This window comes from Anoplopoma fimbria, chromosome 9 (genome assembly GCF_027596085.1).
Source record: "Anoplopoma fimbria isolate UVic2021 breed Golden Eagle Sablefish chromosome 9, Afim_UVic_2022, whole genome shotgun sequence".
In the NCBI taxonomy this organism is placed as follows: Eukaryota; Metazoa; Chordata; class Actinopteri; order Perciformes; family Anoplopomatidae; genus Anoplopoma; species Anoplopoma fimbria.
The window spans coordinates 15462127-15483036 of NC_072457.1; the positions used below are offsets into that span (position 1 = coordinate 15462127).

The 20910-nt window shown below is 39.6% G+C and overlaps 2 protein-coding genes across 2 annotated transcripts; one reads left to right on the plus strand and one right to left on the minus strand.

Moving 5' to 3' along the window:
• Window positions 1-50: 50 nt before the first annotated feature.
• LOC129095406 (excitatory amino acid transporter 3-like) lies at window positions 51-6836 on the plus strand. Its single transcript, XM_054603831.1, has 13 exons — window positions 51-180; window positions 1411-1551; window positions 2048-2140; window positions 2977-3088; window positions 3349-3391; window positions 3475-3537; window positions 3661-3842; window positions 4139-4246; window positions 4850-4972; window positions 5127-5321; window positions 5481-5615; window positions 6300-6416; window positions 6626-6836. Exons 1-13 carry the CDS (start codon window positions 51-53, stop codon window positions 6834-6836), a joined length of 1653 nt encoding a protein of 550 aa, XP_054459806.1.
• Window positions 6837-7500: 664 nt separating this feature from the next.
• Window positions 7501-19156, minus strand: rasal3 (RAS protein activator like 3). Its single transcript, XM_054605274.1, has 19 exons — window positions 18153-19156; window positions 15792-15919; window positions 15558-15636; window positions 14378-14445; window positions 14191-14276; window positions 13391-13520; window positions 13159-13257; window positions 12398-13075; window positions 12142-12286; window positions 11905-12049; window positions 11558-11794; window positions 11266-11467; window positions 10710-10801; window positions 10510-10623; window positions 9656-9842; window positions 9293-9403; window positions 8734-8924; window positions 8370-8454; window positions 7501-7863 (listed from the first exon to the last, which is right to left on the minus strand). The coding sequence occupies exons 1-19, from the start codon at window positions 18724-18726 to the stop codon at window positions 7753-7755; spliced, it is 3462 nt and encodes a 1153-aa protein (XP_054461249.1). The 5' UTR covers window positions 18727-19156; the 3' UTR covers window positions 7501-7752.
• Between the last annotated feature and the right edge of the window lie 1754 nt (window positions 19157-20910).

Here is a 20910-nt window from a genome sequence, read left to right on the forward strand (position 1 = left end):
AATAATGGCTAGCCCATGTCACTTGTTTACTTTTATAGCAAACCAAGAAAATGGAGAATAACGTTACTGAGGAGGAAAACATTTCTGGAGCCACAGGCCGTCGTGGCAGCATGAAGAAATTCTGGGATTACATTGTACGTAATATATTTCTGGCTTCAAGTCTTACAGCTGTTGCAATGGGTAAGTTACTTAACATAAACATTTGGTTGGAAAATATGTATTGTTAGCTTAGTAAGCCTGTAACGTTAGACCTGGCTTGTTTAGCAGACGGTTAACCTAATTTTACATCATTTAGGAAAGTTTTATTTCATTAAATGTATTGTCAAAGATTATCTGTAACGTTAGGAAGGGATATTAAGAGACTGAAATTGGAATTAAATTTTAGTTGAAAAAATAAGTTCTAATTTAAAACCTTATTAATCACGTAACTTAAACCAGTTATAAGACACTTTTAGGAAATGGTAAAGAGGTTTATTTCCCAGGATGCAACTGCATAATTAAGTTACGTCTCTAATTGTCCAAGTTTTCATTCGCTTAACACCAAGAATTCCCTGTCTATATGTTGCTCTGCTGTTGCGAACATTATCTTGTTGCCAGGGCAACCACAGCATCCATTGAATAAGATTTGGTGTTTCTTCATAATTTATCACAAATGCATACTTTTACTTTTTGAAAGCAAGTGTTACGGAAATAGGTGAGTACAAAGTATTAAGAGTCACAAATTGTGATGGATTAGAAAAAAAAGACCCCCCAGATACAGAGGATTTATATTTCTGGTGCATCACCAGGTTGAACGACTTAATTTTGTGGAAAGTTTAAATCAATACAGTTGTTTTAAAACATTAACCCCAATGATTATTCACTGTAAACTCACTTAAACATTCATTTCTATGACAAATGGTCAAAGACAGTGAATTCACAGACATAAGACACACGATGCAGGCATGACTTCATCACAAGTAGTTTCAGTGCTTTTGGTTCCTGTTATAAAAGATAAAGCATATGGCATTAGTAGTAGTGATGAATGGAGGCCTGTAGCTTGGCTCGTGTCCTTTCTAAGGTGAATGAGAGAATTCTGATTGACATGTCAGAATTATTTATTTCTACAATTGATAATGAATTTGGTTTTAAAAGCAGCCATGACACAGAAACATATTGTTCATATTTGCTGATTGTTGCCAGTTACTATTGTTGCAATTCCACTTTGTTTATGGGTTTCTTGGGTACATCAAGTATACAAAACATACAACTTTTATTTGATTGAATTAATTGATTTGAGATTCATAAACAGAGTGTTAAAGACACACCTCAGTATTTGCTCAGTCTGACAGCTGTGCACACCCCTTGATGTTTAGAATAGCATCAGTTTTAAAAACACATCTCTAAAATGTCTTTGTAATTGTCTCACAGGTATTGTCCTGGGCTTTATTCTCAAGTTCTTCGTCCCTATGTCCGAACATGAACAACACTACCTCAGCTTTCCAGGCGAGATACTCATGCGGATGCTTCAGGTGGTGACCGTTCCTCTCATTGTTACAAGTGTGATAACAGGTAAGCCACAGGAGTATTTCACACACTGTTAACTGTAACAACATGCTGTGCACACAGCTTTTAAAAGAAACATACTGATGGCTTGGCAATTTGAAGCTTATTTAACCCTAAATAACCTTCAAGCGAGTCCGTCTTACACTTGATGAACACCAGCAACTGTGGACACAAGTCACAATAACATGATAATGGTAATAAAGTTTTAACATAGATTATTTTTCATTGGAATAATACATACTTTGAAATCAACTAAATATGCATTTAATTAAGCCGAGTTTTACACTCAGGCAGGCACTGAGTGCCTGAATAATACAGTGTTTTTATATACTGACACCAGGAACATATTAACCTGTAACGTAACCTGTTTTTCCTGTGATGTTACTTTTAGTCCCCTCACTTTCCCATTACATAACTCTTAATGTTACTCTCATAAACTGTGTGACCTTACTGACTCTCCAACCTGTAGTCTGCAGATCGTAACTTGTGTTGTCTTTTCTAGGTGTTTCTGGTCTAAGAGTTGAAACTTCTAGAAAAGTCGCCGTACGTTCAGCAGCATACTTTTTCTCAACCACTCTTTTTTCTGTGACTTCAGGTAAGAGAAATATTGTACATTAGTTTTATAATGAAAGCCTCTGTCACCATGGTAATACAGCTATTTCAATTAGGTGACACATTTACTAATTTCTTCTGTTAAGATCTTGAAGAATGTGTTCTTTTCCATATTTTATTAAACCTTTCTCACCGCAGACATTTTGACGTGTCAGAAGGAAAAGTTCAGATGTTATTAATATATCAGTGAGCCAGCATGAAGGCTGCAATACGAGGGCCAATGTATAACTTAGTGGAAATCCTCAATATTATTCATTACACCTGTGTTTGACAAGTCCCAATGACTGTTGTGAGCAAAGGCTACTATAATACAAAGTAAAAGTGAGTTTGTTTGTGGTCACAAAAAGCCACAGTGCGGCAACTAAACCCCCACAGGTGTTTTCACTCGGTGGCTAATTAGACTGCTGCTCATGTAGAGGATGTGCAGAGCGATGCTGAGTCAGATTATGTGTTGTCACAAAACTTCATGTACCAATAAGAATGATGAACTGTCTCCCACATTAACATGGTTGCAATGATGTGTTCTCCTGTCAACCTCATCAGTCATTCACAGTACGGTGTTTAAACATGCTTGATAAAAATGTGAATGAATGTTTGTTTTCATATAATTGTGTTGATGTATTGTTTTCTTGCTTTGCACTGTTTTATACCATGTAAAGCACTTTGTAAGTTTTTTGTGAGGCACTTTGAAACATTTTTTTTTTATTGGTTTACAGTAGTAATGCCTACCCAGCCCATTTAAATCTAGCTGCTTTGTAGTGTTGTGCTCATACTATTTATGAAAGAGCTACAGCAGACTCTGTGGATTCTGTGTTGTAGGGTTGATACTGGTGCTGGTGATCAAGCCAGGAGTTGCTTATGCTGAGAGAAAAGAAGATAATGAAGACGAGGAGTCCTTCTCCACAGTGGACGCCTTGTTCGATTTAGTACGGTGAGAAGAAAGTGTATATTCTGACATAACTTCTGGTTTCTCTGCACATTCAATTCAGAAGGTTTTTAGATCAGTGGCACTATTTTAGAAAGTGCTGGAGCATCAAACTACAGGATTCACATTAATTACGGTTTTTCTTAAGCAGAAATAATTTGATATTTCTGGTGTTTTACCATGTTGTTGATAAAGTTGCATTTGACGAGTGATTTGTCAACATTTCAAAGCCCACTGATGAGTGTGACTTTTGTTATTTCTTGTAGGAACATTGTCCCACAAAACCTGATTGAGGCTTGCTTCCGACAGGTACGCTTTTCATTAAGGCATATTAATAATTTCTTCTCTTTCCATGTAATATTCATGATTTTAACTGTTCCTTTCTATTATAGCACAAGACTGAGAGGATGGAGTTTAAAATTGAAGAAGATGAGCAGGGTTATAGTGCGGAGACGGTAAATATTTTCCCATGTCACTAAGAAGATCATTTTGTGAAGTTAGCATTTGCAGAGATAATCTTTGATACAAAAAATTGCTCTCAGACTATTATTCTTAATGAGTTTCTGGTCTTTTTACAGAATGCAACAGAAGTGCGACTTGTGGGCCAGGATGTCGAAGGCGCCAACACATTGGGCCTGATTGTCTGGTCTTTTATTTTTGGCATAACCCTCAACAGGATGGGACAACATGGGGAAGTTCTTGTGGAGGCCCTTACTGTCCTCAACGAGGCCACAAAATATGTGGTCAACCTGATTCTGGGGTAAGGTGAAACAACATACCATTAAATATATGATTGACTTAATATCAAATATAGTCCATATCCTACAGTTTGAAGTATTTTTGCTCAAACACCAAATGCATTACAAATATGGGTCTTTCTGCTCACAGCATTCTACTCCTGGTAAATGTTACTTGTATTATAAAGGAGTTTCAGGTCATATTTCAAGTCCCTCCATTTTCTGAAATGAGAGAAAGATAACTGGTTTTGTTTTGTACTAGTATATTAATGCGATCAGTTAGTCTTTTATGTTTTTCATTTCATGGTTTTCTTTCCAGTTACTTGCCTTTTGGAGTGCTGTTCATGATCACAAGCCATGTCATTGAGGTTCACGACTGGGAATCAACCTTCAAACTCGGAAAGTTCATGGTAGTAGTTATTATTGGGTATGTTCACCTTTTTACTGTATTATCATTGAAATGACATCGCTCTTACAAATGAAGTTGAATTCATCAGTAAGACAAGTTAAACTTGTTAGCTAATGTTAGCAAAGTTTAGGTATATCTATATAATCCTATAATGGACATTTTGCTGACTCTTGTGCTATTACTACACTATGTCGTTGCAGTAGCATTATTCCAGAATTTTCCCTTGGGGCCACAAAAGCAGCTGTCTTGATAAAGTTGTAGTAGTCTTACAATAAATTATATATAACAAAATGTACGATACTTCATCTCACTTAGAGAGTGAAAGATTCACAAAGTCAACAAACTGACTAACGGCAGTTACAAAGCAGTACCTAGCTAAAGTTGCTAACATAAGCTCCAAGAAGCTACTGTTCATACAAAGACCAAATAAGACTGTAGCAGCAAAACCCCTGTTCAGTGTAATGAAGTGAGGAATGGTGCATTGAGTTGCTTATGAATTCAACTCTAAGTTTTTGAGAGGCGTGTAGTTTCGTCTTTAAACGCTACAGTCCCGCTTTAAGGCTCCTACTGTGATTGTTTTTGAATAATCAGTATTGATGGTGCATTCATTGTGTTTTTCAGGCTTATAATCCATGGAGCAATAGTTTTACCACTGATCTATTTCCTGTGTACAAGACAGGACCCCCGTGTGGTCATCAAGGGAGTTTTACCTGCCTTAATGACTGCACTTGTCATCTCGTCCAGGTAAGATGATGTAACACAGAGATCTGTGATCACTGCTTACTCGTACATTCGTCATCAGAGCTAACCGAGCTAAGTAACATTTTTGAGAGATTCACATTTCTAATATTTTCATATGATTAGTGCACAAACAAAGGACGCCTTGTGTTTCTCCAAGCTCTGCCACACTGCCGCTCACTTTCCAATGTTGTGAGGAGCGACTCAAGATCGACAAAAGAATCAGTCGCTTCATGCTGCCCATCGGGACAAACATCAACATGGACGGCACTGCCCTTTACGAAGTGGTCGCAGCAGTTTTCATTGCCCAACTCAACAAAATCGATCTGGACTTTAGCCAGTTGATCACCCTCTCGTAAGCCGCTCCTCCTCTTCTTTAGGAAATCTTAGAATCATCATCATAGACAGAGTTGATATTGGTGTAAAGTACTCTAATATAAGGCCTTTAAGAGGAAGAGACTTTACAAATGCATGGTACAGTTTTCTGAGTATAGTATGTGTGTTTGATCTGCAGTGTGACATCAGCAGTGTCCAGCATAGGAGCAGCAGGGATCCCAGCTACAGGAGCAGTGACCACTCTTTTTGTTTTGACGGCGATTGGTTTACCTGCAAAGGAAGCTTCCATTCTAGTGGTTGTAGAGTGGATCCTGTAAGTCTAATCTGAAGTTAAAAATGTGATGAATGGATTTCTACAGCTGCCTTTTCTGACTGCTTTGTGTCAGCTATTGACAAATTTGATACTAAGTTTGTGTGTTAAGTCCTTCCTGACATCTATTATCCAGTTTTAAACTAGTGATTTACCAAATTGAAAAGAAACTTCTGAGCTAGTAAGGAAGGTTGAGATTTCAAGGAAACATGTGGAGCCCTGTCCAATCAAAACCAGTCAACAATTTAAATTGGAAGCCACTGTAGATGCACAAAGTGCACATAACTGATATAACAGTTTTAGGAGGACTTATTAGCCAATCCTTTGAAAATATTCACTTTGTTTTTCTTTTTATTTATTGTGTATGCTTATTGTGTATGCATGTAGTTCACAGTTAAAAGTATTCATGCAAATTGAAATGAGTGGGAAAGATAGACTATGCTAACCCACGTTAGCTGATGTGTTTTGTTCATTCAATCGGACATTATTAAAATAAAGTTTATTGCGTAATTATTGTTCAATGTAATTTAAAACCATTTCACTTAAAATCAAAGTTTATAACAGCATTCCGAGTGTCATGTCACACATGTATTACTTCCTTTAAAAAAAAAAAAAAAAGAAACAAAATCCATGTAAAGCAGCATATATCCTCTGCTCTCATAGACTGATGTTGTCTTTGCCTTTCAGAGACCGCTGCAACACGGTTATCAATGTCATGGGAGACTGCATTGGCGTGGCACTCGTTAACCATGTGTCAAAAAAAGATCTGGAAGACGTAGAGGAGCAAGGACAGGAAATGGAAAGGTACAAGTCTTGATCTCATGTTTATTTTATTTTAACCCAGTTCATTTACAGAAAACATGAAGTCAATTCTTCAATCTGATGCAAATTATTATTCCAAGAAGAAATAAGGCTCGTAGCTGAGAGGAGCAGCAGAAATCTGATCCCTAAAAATATCTAAAATGCCAATCTCCTCACACCATTGATGACTGTGTTGTGCTTTGTGTTGCTAGGATGCATGGCAGCGATGCTGATGGCCGAACACCAGATGAGATCCAGGTCCACATCAGCAGCCAGGCTGACACCCCATCAGCCCAATACTGTGATGCAGAGGACCACTTCCAGGACGAAAACCAGTCCAAAGAGGACTCTATTCTTAAGATCCTGTACGCCCCTCGAAAATATCTGTCAGACGAAGACAGCGATGACGACGATTACGTGTAGATTCAGCTTAGAATGAACAGTTACGCACAGGGTGCACTTTGAAAAGAAGTTAATAATTGAATTAATGTTATTGAACTGAACTGGATTTATTTCAGTATTTATTGGGAAATAAATACTAAAGAAACTGCAGTCATGTACTTAAATATGTCATAACATAATAGTAAAGTGAGGGAAATGTCATTCTCAAACTATTCTTTTACTGCAACTGCAGCATGGGGCACCCTGTAATTTGGAGTCTGTCCATGAGCTGCAGTGATCACCCGTTAAAGTCCGGCCAAGGACCTTTGTTGCCTCTCTCCGTCCCTCATTTCCTGTCCTCTCTGTTTACAATAATAAATAAAATGTCCCCAAAATGTGCAATATCACATTTAGTTATGCCTTCCTCAAAAATTCAAAGCAAAATAATATATATATATTTTCCCCAACATCGTACATAGTTGTTTTTTGTTACTGAAGGATAAATGGTCCTTAAGCATATTGAGCATGAGAATTTGGCAAATAATCTGTATATATGTGTGTGTGTGTGTGTGTGTGTGTGTGTGTGTGTGTGTGTGTGTGTGTGTGTGTGTGTGTGTGTGTGTGTGTGTGTGTGTGTGTGTGTGTGTGTGTGTGTGTGTGTGTGTGTGTGTGTGTGGCCACAGAGAATATTCTGAAAGAGAAACACTTCAGTATTTCTTTTATTAATCTGAAAAGTTTACAAGTCACACACATCTGCAGTTGGGATACAATGAAAGCTGAAATGCAGTCAAATCCTGCAGGTTTCATGTTCACATCAGTCAGAGTTTGCCCACTCACATCATGTTCTAAATATGTTCATAAAAAATGATCAAGAAACCTGTGACTTCCACATGAACTCTGTGTATGTATTTACACAAAACTGTGATACTGCAGCTCTAAATCTTTTTACTGTCGGAGTTCAGTTGCTGTTGATGTGTGGCTTTTCCAAATGCTGTGTGTTGTTTTGGCCACTGTTGTTGGCTTCACTGAGCTGGTGAAGGTCCTTCAGCAGGGCCGCAAACTGCTCCTCCTGTGAGCACATAGAAAACAGACATCAATATGTATTCATCCGGTCACTCATGTATGCAATTCAATCCCTGTGTACTGTCAAAGAAGGTGTTTCTCCCCATAGTATTTAATATTATGGAAAAGATGCATTGAATGTGAACTGATAACAGCTCATTATTTACTCAACCACAGGTGAAACATTAAAAAGGACAGCAAACACGCTCCATTTCAAATGTATTTAATTTAGATTTAAGGACTCCAAATTAGCATTGAATCACACAAATGGTGCAAATATTCTGCTAAAAAACACTTGAAATTAATGCTTTTCACCTTGATGCTGCAGAATTTAACAAATCAAACTCAGTAGTTACAATTTAGCCTGTGTTTGGTAATTAACTATACTCTATAGTGTTTTATAGTTCTGCAAAAGTTCAGTGCAGTTTTGACTGACATGTGGATAAATAGATAAAAAGTGAATCATGGAATGAACTAATGAAGCTTGATAGTCATCTTTTTCCATCTTCTTACCAGTACGTTCATTCTCTCGGCTGCTGCAATGGCAACATTTAGCTTCCTCTCATCTTCCTCCCTCTCCTCCTCAATCACACCCAGCCTGTGACGAATAGAATATATGTTCATATAGACAAGAACACCAAAATGATATAGAACCATCTAATAATTTATTGCAAATTAGTAATAACAGTTAGAACATATGCTAGCCCTCAGCTTTCTACACCTGATACAATTGAAGTATTAACAGCTTCATTAATCTTTAGAATCTGCAGAATGAAAACACAAATCCATGATAAAATAAAATGCAGTCAAAATTAAACATATTTTAAACATTTTGCAAATGCAACATGCACATTACTTTTAAGCTCTACTGTTTTACCTGAAGGTGGCGCTGGCGAGCTGCTCTTCTCGTACAGCCAGCTGATTCCGGAGCTCGGTCACCTCAGCCTGCAGCATTGCATTCTGGTCTTGGCTTTGGATAATGAAGTCCTCCAGGCGCTTTGCCATGTCCAGCTCACGCTCTGTCACCTGCTCTATCCCCAGACGGAGCTCTGACAGCTCTTGAGCATGCTGGGATGTGAATTACATTTTGACATTTTATGAAATTCCATTCCATTAGCTATACCTGCTTATCCTTTAGAAGGTCATGGCGGCTGATCACAGCTGACACTGTGCGCCAGTCAATCACAGGGCAGACAGTCATTCACGCTCACATTAACATTACACGCATTTAGGGTCACCAATTGACCTAAGCAGCATTTTTTGGAGAACTTGCAGAAAACCCATGCAGGCACTAGGTGAACATGCAAACTCCACACAGAAAGGCCACACCAGTCCAACCGGTTTCTGACACTGTGCATTTTATGAAATGTAATAATGAGATCTCACACTATACAGCCAGAAATATGTCACTATAGTGGGTATCAGGTTTGACATACCCTATCCAGTAAGTTGAACTGCTCAAACTCAGGCTTCATCTCACTTGACTCCCTGTTGTGGCTGATTTTGATCCATGGAACTGGTGCAGGTGCACGTTTGATGCTGCCATTCTGAAACAAGAGCGAAGATAGTCTACTTCATTCCTTCTAATTAACCTCACAAAGTCACACTGTCTCTTTGCCTACATACATGTCAAGAATAGGTTAATTACATTTGATTGAAAATGCAATATTTCAAAGTAGCCAACTAGAAAAATGTGAGGTATTTCTAGCAGTCTTTACACCTGTGGCATGAGCACATGACCTGCTGAGCTCAGTAACCAAAATAGCCGAACCAGGCTCACAGTTACTCTTTGTACTCACAGTATTTGGTGATGAGATAAGTGGTTGGTTGGTCTCCATCTCTTCTTCGTTGTCAGCTGTTGGCAAAGCTTCAGAACTTGTCTGCCTCTTCAAGTTATGTTTCGCCTGACCAGGACGTCTGTGTGGAGCACTCTGAGTTCTGGTGACTGGCTTCCGCTCTCTCATACTCCTCCGAGCCCTGCCATCCCTGTTGAAGTAATGAATAAAAAAAATTCTAATTATGCTAATTCTTTTTTACATTCATTAGGATATGTTTACGTTCATAATGATAATTTTGTTGGAGTGGCTTTGGAGAGGGGCCTGAAGGGATGGGCTGTCAGTGTTGAAGTCCTAGTGACTTTCTCAAGAATATCAACCCTAACTTTAAAAAACAGTTGATCTACTTCCAGCCTCTATGTATGGTCATGAGCTCTGGGTTTTGACTCAAAGAATGCGTCTTTGTGGACACACGTAGCTATATAGGGTGAACGGCTCCGACATCCTGAATGAGGTTGGAATTTAACAGTCACTCCTTGGCATTGAGAAGGCCCAGTTAAGGTTATTTGGGCATCAGATTAGGAAAGCCTTCCTGACACTTTCTGTGAAGGTATTCTCTGCGGGTCGAACTGAGAGGGATCTGATTGGCTGACCCAGAACCTCCTGATCGGATAACATGTGCCATATGGCTTGGTATCTGGCCTTCCTGCATTGTAGCTACCACAAGCTGAAATGTGGCATAAATTAAATGGATGAATGGATGGATGAGTGTTTAGAACATTGGTAAAAAACTTAAGAGGTAGTCAGAAATGGTCTTCTTGGTTATTGACATCTTAATAGCAATATTGGCTGAGCCCAGTAACAAACAACTATCGTACCCATCTCGTGGGCTTTTGGAGTCCACAGGAAGCTGCTGGAGGGATGATTGATGAGGGCTGTACTTGGCCAAGTCTTTAGGAAGAATGTACATTGGCTTGGCTTGTCCCATTTGGCTGCAAGAAAGAGTCAGCTAAGTAACATGTAACAAAACCATATTAAGTTGTTGAGAAGTCAAATATAATATAGGGCTTCAACATACCTGCTTATTAAGATCCGGCGTGCTTTGGGGCCAAGTGACTCTGTAATCTGGTTCAGAATCGAAGGCAGAGGGTGCAGCTTTTCAATTGTGTCCTGAGGGTGAAACAAGCTGCATATTAGGTCCTATTTAATATACTATTTAAACATCAGGTCTGTACCTTGATACTTTGTATTGATAAGAAAAAGTATATTAAGGGAAGCTGTACATGAACACATCAATCAAGATGTAGTTAATTATGCTGGCAGATTGAAATGAAACACAAATGTCCAGCTCTTTATCCAAATAGCATCTGGATACAGATCACATTTTTACTATCAGGTGTAATTGACACGTTTAAGCAGGCCATTGGAGACTTGTCCTGTCAGGCGTCTAATGGTACTTGTACTGTATGTTAGTCTCCAAACTGTCTCATGGACACTGAAAACTATACAGTATGCAGAACAAACTACTGATCCAGACACAAGCTTGAAGTTCATGTAACCACAAATGTAAACTTGTGCAATAGTTTCGGAAACCTTTACAACTGACAACCAAACTGGACTGTTTTCTGTCCTACCTGGTCCCTCTTATAGATGATGTCTACCAGAAGTCCATGGAGCACAGCCAAGCGAAGTGGCAGATCCACATAGCCATCGAAGGAAGACATTGGGATTTCTGTGTCTAGATTTGACACCGTTTGTAGAAAACCTCTCATTCCATCCCAGTGCTGCTGCAGGAATTCGTTCATAAAGAGCATGTACTCCTCCTTCTCTCCAAACCTGAATCAGAACAACAGATTTAATTTACTTAAGCCACTTAAGGTAAACTTAGTAGATTCTTCATTCTCATTAGATAAAAAAGCTACTCACAGGGTGAAGTTGGCCAGATTCTGGATGACTTTGGCAGTTAAGGTGAGGGTACGCAGGGTGTTTGGCTCTGGATAAGGCTGCGTCAGGCCAAAAAGAGAAGGACTGAGGATAGCAGGGCATAAGAATCGAAGGAATAGAGAAGCAGAGATGAGACGCTGGCCAATCTCTGGTCTGCCCTGGTCCTCACACAGCTCCACCCAGCTGGAGAAGATCTTGTTTAACTCTTCAGGAAAGGATCTGGAGGAAAGAAACATATCTAGCATCAGCTTTGTGACTTGGACTTTTTCCTCAGTGCAACCATTAGCCTAAACAGTGAATATTTGATATTTTATGTCTTCTTCTCTCACCCATGGGTCTCAATAATCTTCTGTACCACTTCCTCACAGGCTTCCATCAGTTGCTTCTGGTTGTTTGACAATTCAGAGGCAGGGCATTTACGAGGGTCAACTTCACAGTTCTCCACCGAGGCGTAAAGACGGTTGATGAAGTCCCCTTCATTGAAAAGACAGCATAGAGTTCGATGAATACAATGCACCAATCAATACCAATTACAAGAAGCCATCTTTACCACTGAGATTCCCTACCTAGTGTGCCAATGAGGTACTTTTGGCCAACCAGCTTCATGTATTCATCTATGGCTTTAGTGGCCAATGTGTTCTCTCTGAAGATCAACGCCTCCTTCTCTCCAAGACGCTCCACCTCTGCACTGCCCAGATCAAGGAGGAACTCCTGAAGCATACACATTTAGATTAGAAAACAATTGTCTGATTATTCCTTCTTGTTTGTTTTTTCAAATCAGATTTGGTGCCGTTAACATATGCATTTTCTTTGAGACTCCACCTTGGCTTTGCCAATGCTCTGCAGTACATGGACCAGAGCTCCTGCCAGCTCTTCCTTCTCCTTCACATTCAGAAGTGGCTCCAGGTTTCTGCACATTTCCACATAATCAACCGTCACATACTCAGCAAACTCTTTGTATTTCTCCATGGGCAGCACCTGCAAATTCTGAAAACGGGCCCTGATGCGGAGTGAAGCCTGTGGACCCAGCAGTTCTTTGTTCCCCGCTGAGCCTAAGGCCTTGTATGGAGTAATGGGATACCACTTCTCCTGGTAGGTTCTCCCTTGTATATCAGCTAAAGGTATGGCCACACTACCCAGCGGGTTCAGGCTGCATTCATCTCTGGAATGACGCTTTTTCTTGGGGTCTTCTTCTCGGAAGAGGTGCAGGGTGATTTGGGAGACACATGGCAGGTTGTCTAGCTCAAATAATTCCCCCCAGAATAACTGACAGCCTCCAACCACACCCCCACTGCCCCCCAGGCCTCCTGAGGACCCTGTTGTAGAGTTGTCCCCTGCCAGGCTTGAGCGGTTAGGCGGCTTGCCGACAGCTCGGCTGCTGGTTCGGGCAAACAGGGTCCCGTCCAGGTGTACCTCACAGTAATAACTCCGTTTGGGTGGCAGATCCTTAGCTTCATTTACCCACAGACTCAGGAAGTTCTCTGTGCGCTCGATGTTATCCTGTGAACAGAGATGCATTTAGCTCTTTTTATCAGGATTTTCGATTTTCGACATTGTATTGAAACAAATGGCTGATGGCTTACCTTGTTGGGCTGGGCAGCCCTTCTCAGGTCTTCAATCCAGCGATCACGTTCCGCAGCTGAGGAGCATCCAAAGCAGTGGGTGTTCTCAGAGTTTATCACCTACATTGAAACCAACAGGACCTTGTTAGCTTTACTGGGATATAAAGTGTAATTTTTCGACACAATGGAGAGCACTTTATGATACTCCTTGAGTAGCCTATATCAGAGACAGAATGCACAAGTCAAAGTTTACCTCAAAGCAGTACTTCTCCCCCAAAATGGAGCTGTGGACTGGCCTGATGACAGTGCTGGTGTCTGCACTCAGATCTAGAGTCCCCAATGCACTGACAGGAATTGACACAGACTCCCGGGAACCATAATGCCTTAGAAATAATCAGAGTTGAAGAGTCAGTCAAAATGGAAATTATAAAATGTGAAGTCTGAAATAACATGATTTCTCCAGGGTAATACAATTATCTTTCGCCAATGCCAACATTGTTAGTGCCCATGGGACTCAAGCTCTTTGTAGAACTTCCACAGAACTATGTAGGTACTGTGGTAGGTTACATACATATTGATAGAATTTCGACTTTCTTGTGAAGGCCTTGTAGAGATCACCTTTATTGCCATGCCTTGGTGTATAGACATTCATGGTCCCCAGAGGTTGATACCGACTGACATGGTTAACATAATACCTGTGCATCAGCATGTAAACCTTGTAATTGTCAGCGTTTTAGCATACTAACGTTAGCATTTAGCTCAGCCTCACAGAGATGCTAGTGTGGCTGTAGACTCTATACATTGATCCCCATAAAGATGTGGACAGTGCAAGAAGACAATGACAAGGGTAACAGTTTGAAATACTTTTAACCCACTATGATGTAAACAAGTGCGAATCAAGACTTTTTATCTGCACTTAAAATCTCATAATCAAGGTTTCTTGTCAAATCTGATGTTGTGGAGAACAGAGCCAACTCAACAAGGAATGTTTGAATGTCCAAGTATACTTATGGGCACTGTTTTTGCCTTCATAAATATTATAGTGTACTTTACCTGCTCCCTTTGTTTAGTCCTTTAGAGGTAATTTGGGTGTTGCTGTTCCTCTTGGCCCTGTTCTCAAGACGTCGCTTGATCAGTGCCTGATGGTGAAGAAAGCACACATGGTGTATCAGGGCAATTATGTATTCCGTCAACAGGAAATGCCGGGCTAGCAGTTATCTCTGGTGTGTACATTACTCACCCTTACACCCCCATCTTGATTCTTTGGTCGAGGGCCTCCTGGTGACCCCACATGGTCAGGACTACATTCTGAATAAGGGGAAGAAATTAACTCTTTGATATTGACAATGAGCTGGAAACATCATTTCTTTGTCAGTTTATTTCAATATTCTTGGTAATGTGTGTTAGTTTAACCAAAGGCAATTATACACGTAGAAATATAGTTTCTTTCCTTTTAGGGTTTGTGTTCAATACTTTGAATCTTTATTATTTCCTGGCCTCAAATATCTAAACCAATTGGGTCCAAACCCCTCTCAAAACACTGATCCAACATCAACACCAGCACTAATTTCTGCACTTTCACTGAAGAAAGACTAAACTCTCAAACCATTAGTTAAAGCTGTGATATTAGCAAATACCTTCAGATTAGTCAATACAGGATGTGGTATTCAGCTGCACTGCAGCTATCTCAGTAAACTTAACTAATTGTGTGTACTTCGCTACAAGACATTATTGAAACCCATGTAAAGCTTTGTAGAGGATTCAATTCGAAAATCACATTCTGCCATGATTTATCCTCTTTTCTCTCTTCAGCATCATTTTTTAAACCCTTCATTTACAAGGGGAAGAAATCTATAAAGTCAAAGATGTGAATGTAGAAGTTAGAAATTGTAGAGTACTGTTAGATGGATTTTCCCTTACCGAAAGCCCCACCACAAACAAGCCAGCGTCTAAATCCCATCATTTAGTCCGGAGTCGTTCCACAGTCTTGTTACTTTTATCTCAAGTGGTGCAGCCTTTTTGAACAATCCATTAACATCAGCCTTCTCTCTTCATCAACATGATGATGGTGACACAGAGCCAACCAGCCAAATACAACACAGGATCACTTCCACAGTGCTGCTTCTTCACAAGCTAAACACCTTGAGTGGGAAGCAGATTCTAACTATGCCCTTACTGTCACTACTAGCTCTCATTGGGCTGTTAGAACACCCAGGCGAGATGTTATCTTCCCCAAAAAAACATAGAGGAAGTAATTTGTCACTCGCACGCATAAACATTCAGCCATTTCCTCTGTGACTGTCTGCAAAATCATACAAAGTGTTGTGCTGTGATGTCAGTAGCTGCTATGCTGGTCATACTCCAAATTTTCTATGGTTTGGCTTAGTGTTCTTTATTTTGTGTGTGGGTGAAATATTAACCTGAGTCGATATCAACGAGGTTCTGCATGCTGATGTTGGACAGGTAGCTGCTGACTCGGTTTCGAGTCCACATCGTGGGCTGAGAAAGACACGCACACACATATTTTATCATTTAACTGGATGTGTATTGCTCTCACCTTTCTGTAAATATTTTTTTTCACATTTGCTGCAAATGTAATAAATTTTGGTGAACCACTGGGATTTGATTCGTGGCGTGTACGTGTGTGTTGGTACCTCTTCCTCTGGAGAAATGAGAATTTGTCCATCTTCAAGCATACAGTTGCTAATGTCCCACAAGGGCACCTCCTGAGGCGGGGCCCATTGTAGTCTTGGGAGTTCAGCTGGTACAACCTCCTCCAAATCTGCCACAGAAACACACACACATTGATATTTTATTATTATTATTATTATTATTATTTATTTTCTCTATGGAGCAGTTAGAGAAATGCATTGAACTGTTCTAAGCTGTCTATCCACACTATATGATCACATCTGATTTCTCACACTCTAGAGAACCAACTATATAGTCAAATGATGAATGTGAATAGTTTATGAACATAATTACAGGCACACGCTGGCCCTTGTTTGCTTTTTTGTGGTAATTATGGCATGACGGCACTTATCTCTCACAGGACTTGGCCACTCCCATTTGTGGAGTTGTCTGCGTCACTGATGCTATCGCTCTCTTTTCGTGACACACCAGGACGAGCTATGCACATCCTGTGATTCCTCGGTAGTTTTCCCTTGGTGTACACATCCTTCAACATGTGTTTGCATGACACTTTAGCTTTCAATTGTATGTAATAAATTAGATTTTCTCCTTGTTTATCAATATTTATAATACAATGAAATCTCTTTTACAGTTAATTGATTGTTACTAAGTCTGTGTTTCCAACGTTTCTCATAGTTTCTGTGGTCTTAGTCAGCCGAGGCCCAAAGTTATACTTCGACACCACGCTGCTGAAGACCAAGGCCGTATTACTGGGTCCACTAGAGTTAAGGGAGGCTTGGCAGAGCCTGAACCAGGACTGTTTGGGGCAGACTGTCAGACCCTACTGCAGTAAATGAGAGGTTTTCTAAAAGGACTCTGCAACACTAGTACTTTTGTCCACAGGAACTGCCAAATTCAACACAAAAATAATTTAATTTAGCTTTAATGTTGTTGTTTTTTACACACTCTTGAACTCTATTTTTTTACACACTCTTGAACTCTATTTTTGTAAAAAGAAGCCACACACCTCAGTGCCACATAGTGCAACTGGTTCAAGATCTGATTACATTTAATTCAGCCATGTCCTTCTCAAAATCTAAATGGTAAGCCTGTAATGCTCTAGCTTTGAGTTCCTTCTCAGCAGAGCGGATGTTCCTGTGAGAGTTGCTTGTAAATTCTGCTTAGTATCGCTACTGGTTTGCTGTTCTTCCGTTACAGCTACAGTTCTGGGTCATTTATCAGCAGTTTTGACCTTTTTTTGGGAAGTGAAGAGTTTGGTCCTTGCCATGTTCCCCTTGATGGTCTGTCAGAACTGATAAAAAAGGTCTGGGTTCTGATAGTCTGCTAGGTTCAGTCTTTTTTCAAAGTGGGTGGAAAATATCCAGATAATTTGCATGAACAGACACTTTTTCTAAGCATGAACAGACACTTTCTGTGTTTAACAAAATCAGCAGTTGTGTGTGCTCTAGGTCCAGCAATGTTTATTTACATTAACACCTTTTGCTTCACACATTTGTGTTTACCACTGATTTTGACATCCAATTTGTCACATGTCTATAAATCTTTAGGTAATGATACTGGTATCTATTCTTGAGGTTACCACATATGCAGATTCCCTTTGTATAGTTATCAGGCTCAGATTAGAGGTCAGTTGTCATCACAGACAACTTACATTGAAAGCTCTGTATATTCAATAAACTTGAAGATATTTAATTGAGCTGCTGTTAAATGCTGTTTAAGATACCATCACAATGATGTTGCAACCCAGTGATGTCTGGTAGTTTTTATTTTTATTTTTCAATATTATATAGCTTTTATGAGATCTGCTCTTTTGCTTGAAATTTTGAAGTTTTTAAATAGAGATTTTCAGAATAAGTTTTCCATTTAACATCAATTTATATGTAAGCCTCACTGTAGCTTTTAAATAAATAAGTTTCAGTATCTCAGAATTTAACCCCCTAGAGTCTTTAACTCATTGCAACTAGTGCTGTAGATATTGTAATATAACTATGTTATAGATAATGATATTTTACTTATACTGTTCTGTTCTGTTCCTCATTAAGGTTGTCTTATTTTAAGTTTGTTTGTTCTATTAGGGTTTTATTACTGAGTTTGTCTAATATGGCACTAGATGTTGAAATACTCTTCACAGTATAACAGCCATATTTATCATTTGTCATTGTGAAGAAAGTCACATACACACCACCTACTGTAAGTGTGCACTCTACACACTGTTAAAGGAAATCATGCTTAAACCACATTTTACAAGAATTCACTGTATTAACTTCATGAAGATTAATCATTCCAACCACAGAGCTACTTTCAAACATGAAATTCGAAGACTGAACAATAAAGTTGATATAGTTCGACTATACTGGTGTTACCTTGCAGTAATGTCGGGGTGCTGTTCCGAGTCTGCAGCTTGGGCCTTTTGAGCTTCTGGGACACAGTCCTCAGGTACTTTTTTAGGAGTGCCCCGCCGCCTCCTTTCTGTGCAGGGTCAGTGGAGGAGACAGCGGAGGACTCTGCAGAAGCTGACGATGATGCTGCAAACAGGGACCCGGGAGGCTCGGACAGGGCCCTTCTGAAGGGGTTCTTTCTGGCGCCTTTATCCGACTTGAGTCCCTCTCCACCTTTCCCACCTGATGAATGTTTGTCTCCAGGGTCCTCGCTCAGGGCCTTCCGCCAATTCTGCATCTTGTTCCATTTGTTGGTAGCCTTCTGACTCTTATCGATTGTGGATGTGAAGGCAGCTGCTCCTCCTTCTCCATCTTCTTTCAGGTCATCCAGTTTTCCCTTGGAGCCGGTATGCCACTTGTACGTGTTGAGAGGGTCGGTGGTCTCAGAGGTTTGTCCTTGGGGAGGATCCCCAGACGATTCCTTTTCCTTCTCTGGTGATCCCTGCTCCTTCGGTGGTTGTTGAGCTGCAGGCTCCAAATCTTTCTCCTCAGTGCCCATTTCAAGATTTTTAGGGTGCGTCACTCAAGTTTTGTCTCTCCTCTGAAGGCTGCATCAATCAAAATAAGAAGTAAAATGCCTTCATAGGAGACCTCACCTGTTTTCCTTCTGATTCACTGCTATCTTTGATACTGATTTGAGTGCTAAGGATGTCAAAGTAGTCGGTACCTTCACTAGCTCTGTCTCTCTGCTTCTCTCGTTTCCTGTCTTGCCAAACGTTATCCGACAACAACATGCAACTAGCTGCTCTGTCTGGGGTTGCTTTGGTGCAGCGCAAACTCTCACTCACAGGGCGCCTGCTTCCTCATTAAATGCCACAGAGAAAATATTTTTTTTCTTTGTTTTATGTTTTCACCTAATACTTCCCTTCTTTCTCACTTCCTGTTCTACTTTTACGCCAAAGGTAGTCCTCCAAATTGAATCTCTGACCGCTTCTTTAGTAAACACATGACCTAAGATGTCCTGAAGAAATCAAGATGTAATGCCAATATTTTTCAAAGTGTGATTTGATATATAGTTCAGCTCCAACTCCTCAAAGGGAGTAAACATGCTTGCCTGTCTCTTCTTGAGTCAGTCACACTATGAGTATACTATGAGAATGAGAACTGTGGTTTTACATTCTGGGTTCATTTAAATGATGGCGGAAGCAACTTCATCTCTAACCTGTACTCTGTCTTCTATCACTCATGAAACTCTGCAAAGATACTTGTTTGATAAATGTGATAAATCACTAGTTCTAATACACTTTCTCCTATTTTTATGTTCAGAATTTTACTTGAAGTAATATGAATGACAAATTAACAACACGTCTCTTCTCTAATGAATATTTTTATGATATAACATGTAAAGGTCTAGAACACCAATTCCACCAGTGACTATTATTAACTATATGATCAATAAAGCAGTCTATCAGTAAAAGAGTGACAGTATCCACTTGTTGTCAGATACCTGTTGGTGGGAGTTTGGACTGTTGACTGTTAAAATCAGTTTCCTGTCAAAGCGAGGCTGCGTTTCCTGCTGAGATCGGCTTGTAAGACTCTGAAAACCACTTCCTGCCCTCATGCTGCTCTCTGCTAGTACACACCTGCAGGACATGTTTCTGTGTCCCAGCAGGGCGAAAAGTATCAGCAACACCAGCTGTTGCCTGATGGGGTAGAAAATAAGTGGACAGCAAGTTACTGATGCCTACATATTGTATGTACTATCAACACATAAATATAGTATAAGTATTAACTGATTTTAAACAGCTTTTTGTGCAAAATCTGGTTAAATCTCCAATTACTCTAAAGTAAGCTTCAAATGAAACCATCTATAAACATTCACAAATACATAGACATATATTATTTTAATTTAATTGATCAGTTATATGAAGTAACTAGAAGTTATACTTTTGTCTTGTTTTATTGAGGCCCTCTGCTGGTTGTGTGCTGGTACTGATAGTGGTATTGAAATTATTTTGAAAATGTCACTGAAGAGCTGCCATGATTAGTCGATGAATCCATCATCAACAGAAAATGAATTGCTGGTTCCAGTTTCTCAAATGTGAGAATGTGATGCTTTTCTTTGTGATACATTATTGTAAAATGAAGAACTTTGGAATTGTGGACTGTAATTAAGACAAAACATGTCATTTCTTGAGCCAAGGGTAAAATAGACAGGACATATTTTCAGTGTTTTCTAGACAAAACAATTAAAAAACTGATCAAGAAAACAATCAGCAGATGAATATACAATGAAAATAATCATATTTGTATCATTATAATATATAACATTTTACCATATAGTCTAACTAATGAAAGGGTTTATGTTTCTCTTGCATGGATTCAAGATAAGACTTTTTCACATAGATGTATATATATTTTAATCTATATTCCTTTCACCTTCACTTGTAGCTGTAAAATACCATCATTCATTTAATATAAAAAATATCTGAACCTATTTCAGTCATTCCAATCCATCCAATAGTTGTCAGTAAATGTAATTGAAAACCACAAAAGTCAACCAGTGCAGGGCGCTAGTCTGAGAACCATGAATGTCTTTTACAAACAATAGCCCAATCCTTGTAGATATTCCTCTGGGTTAGTAGAACACTTGGCCTGCTGATGGCACTAGATGAAAAGTCAGTAGGATTCCTCCTCCAGGTCCAAAAAGTGCCACCTCTACATTTATCCGCATCACTAGTAG

Excerpts from the sequence above, each read along its gene's own strand:
- LOC129095406 (XM_054603831.1), top strand. The coding sequence starts at position 51 with ATGGAGAATAACGTTACTGAGGAGGAAAACATTTCTGGAGCCACAGGC. Across the intron at positions 3,089-3,348 it reads GCCTTGTTCGATTTAGTACG|GAACATTGTCCCACAAAACC; the intron begins GTGAGAAGAAAG and ends TATTTCTTGTAG. Across the intron at positions 4,973-5,126 it reads GCACTTGTCATCTCGTCCAG|CTCTGCCACACTGCCGCTCA; the intron begins GTAAGATGATGT and ends TGTTTCTCCAAG.
- rasal3 (XM_054605274.1), bottom strand. The coding sequence starts at position 18,726 with ATGGGCACTGAGGAGAAAGATTTGGAGCCTGCAGCTCAACAACCACCG. Across the intron at positions 9,404-9,655 it reads TTATCTCATCACCAAATACT|AATGGCAGCATCAAACGTGC; the intron begins GTGAGTACAAAG and ends CTCTTGTTTCAG. Across the intron at positions 8,925-9,292 it reads AGTTCAACTTACTGGATAGG|CATGCTCAAGAGCTGTCAGA; the intron begins GTATGTCAAACC and ends TTCACATCCCAG.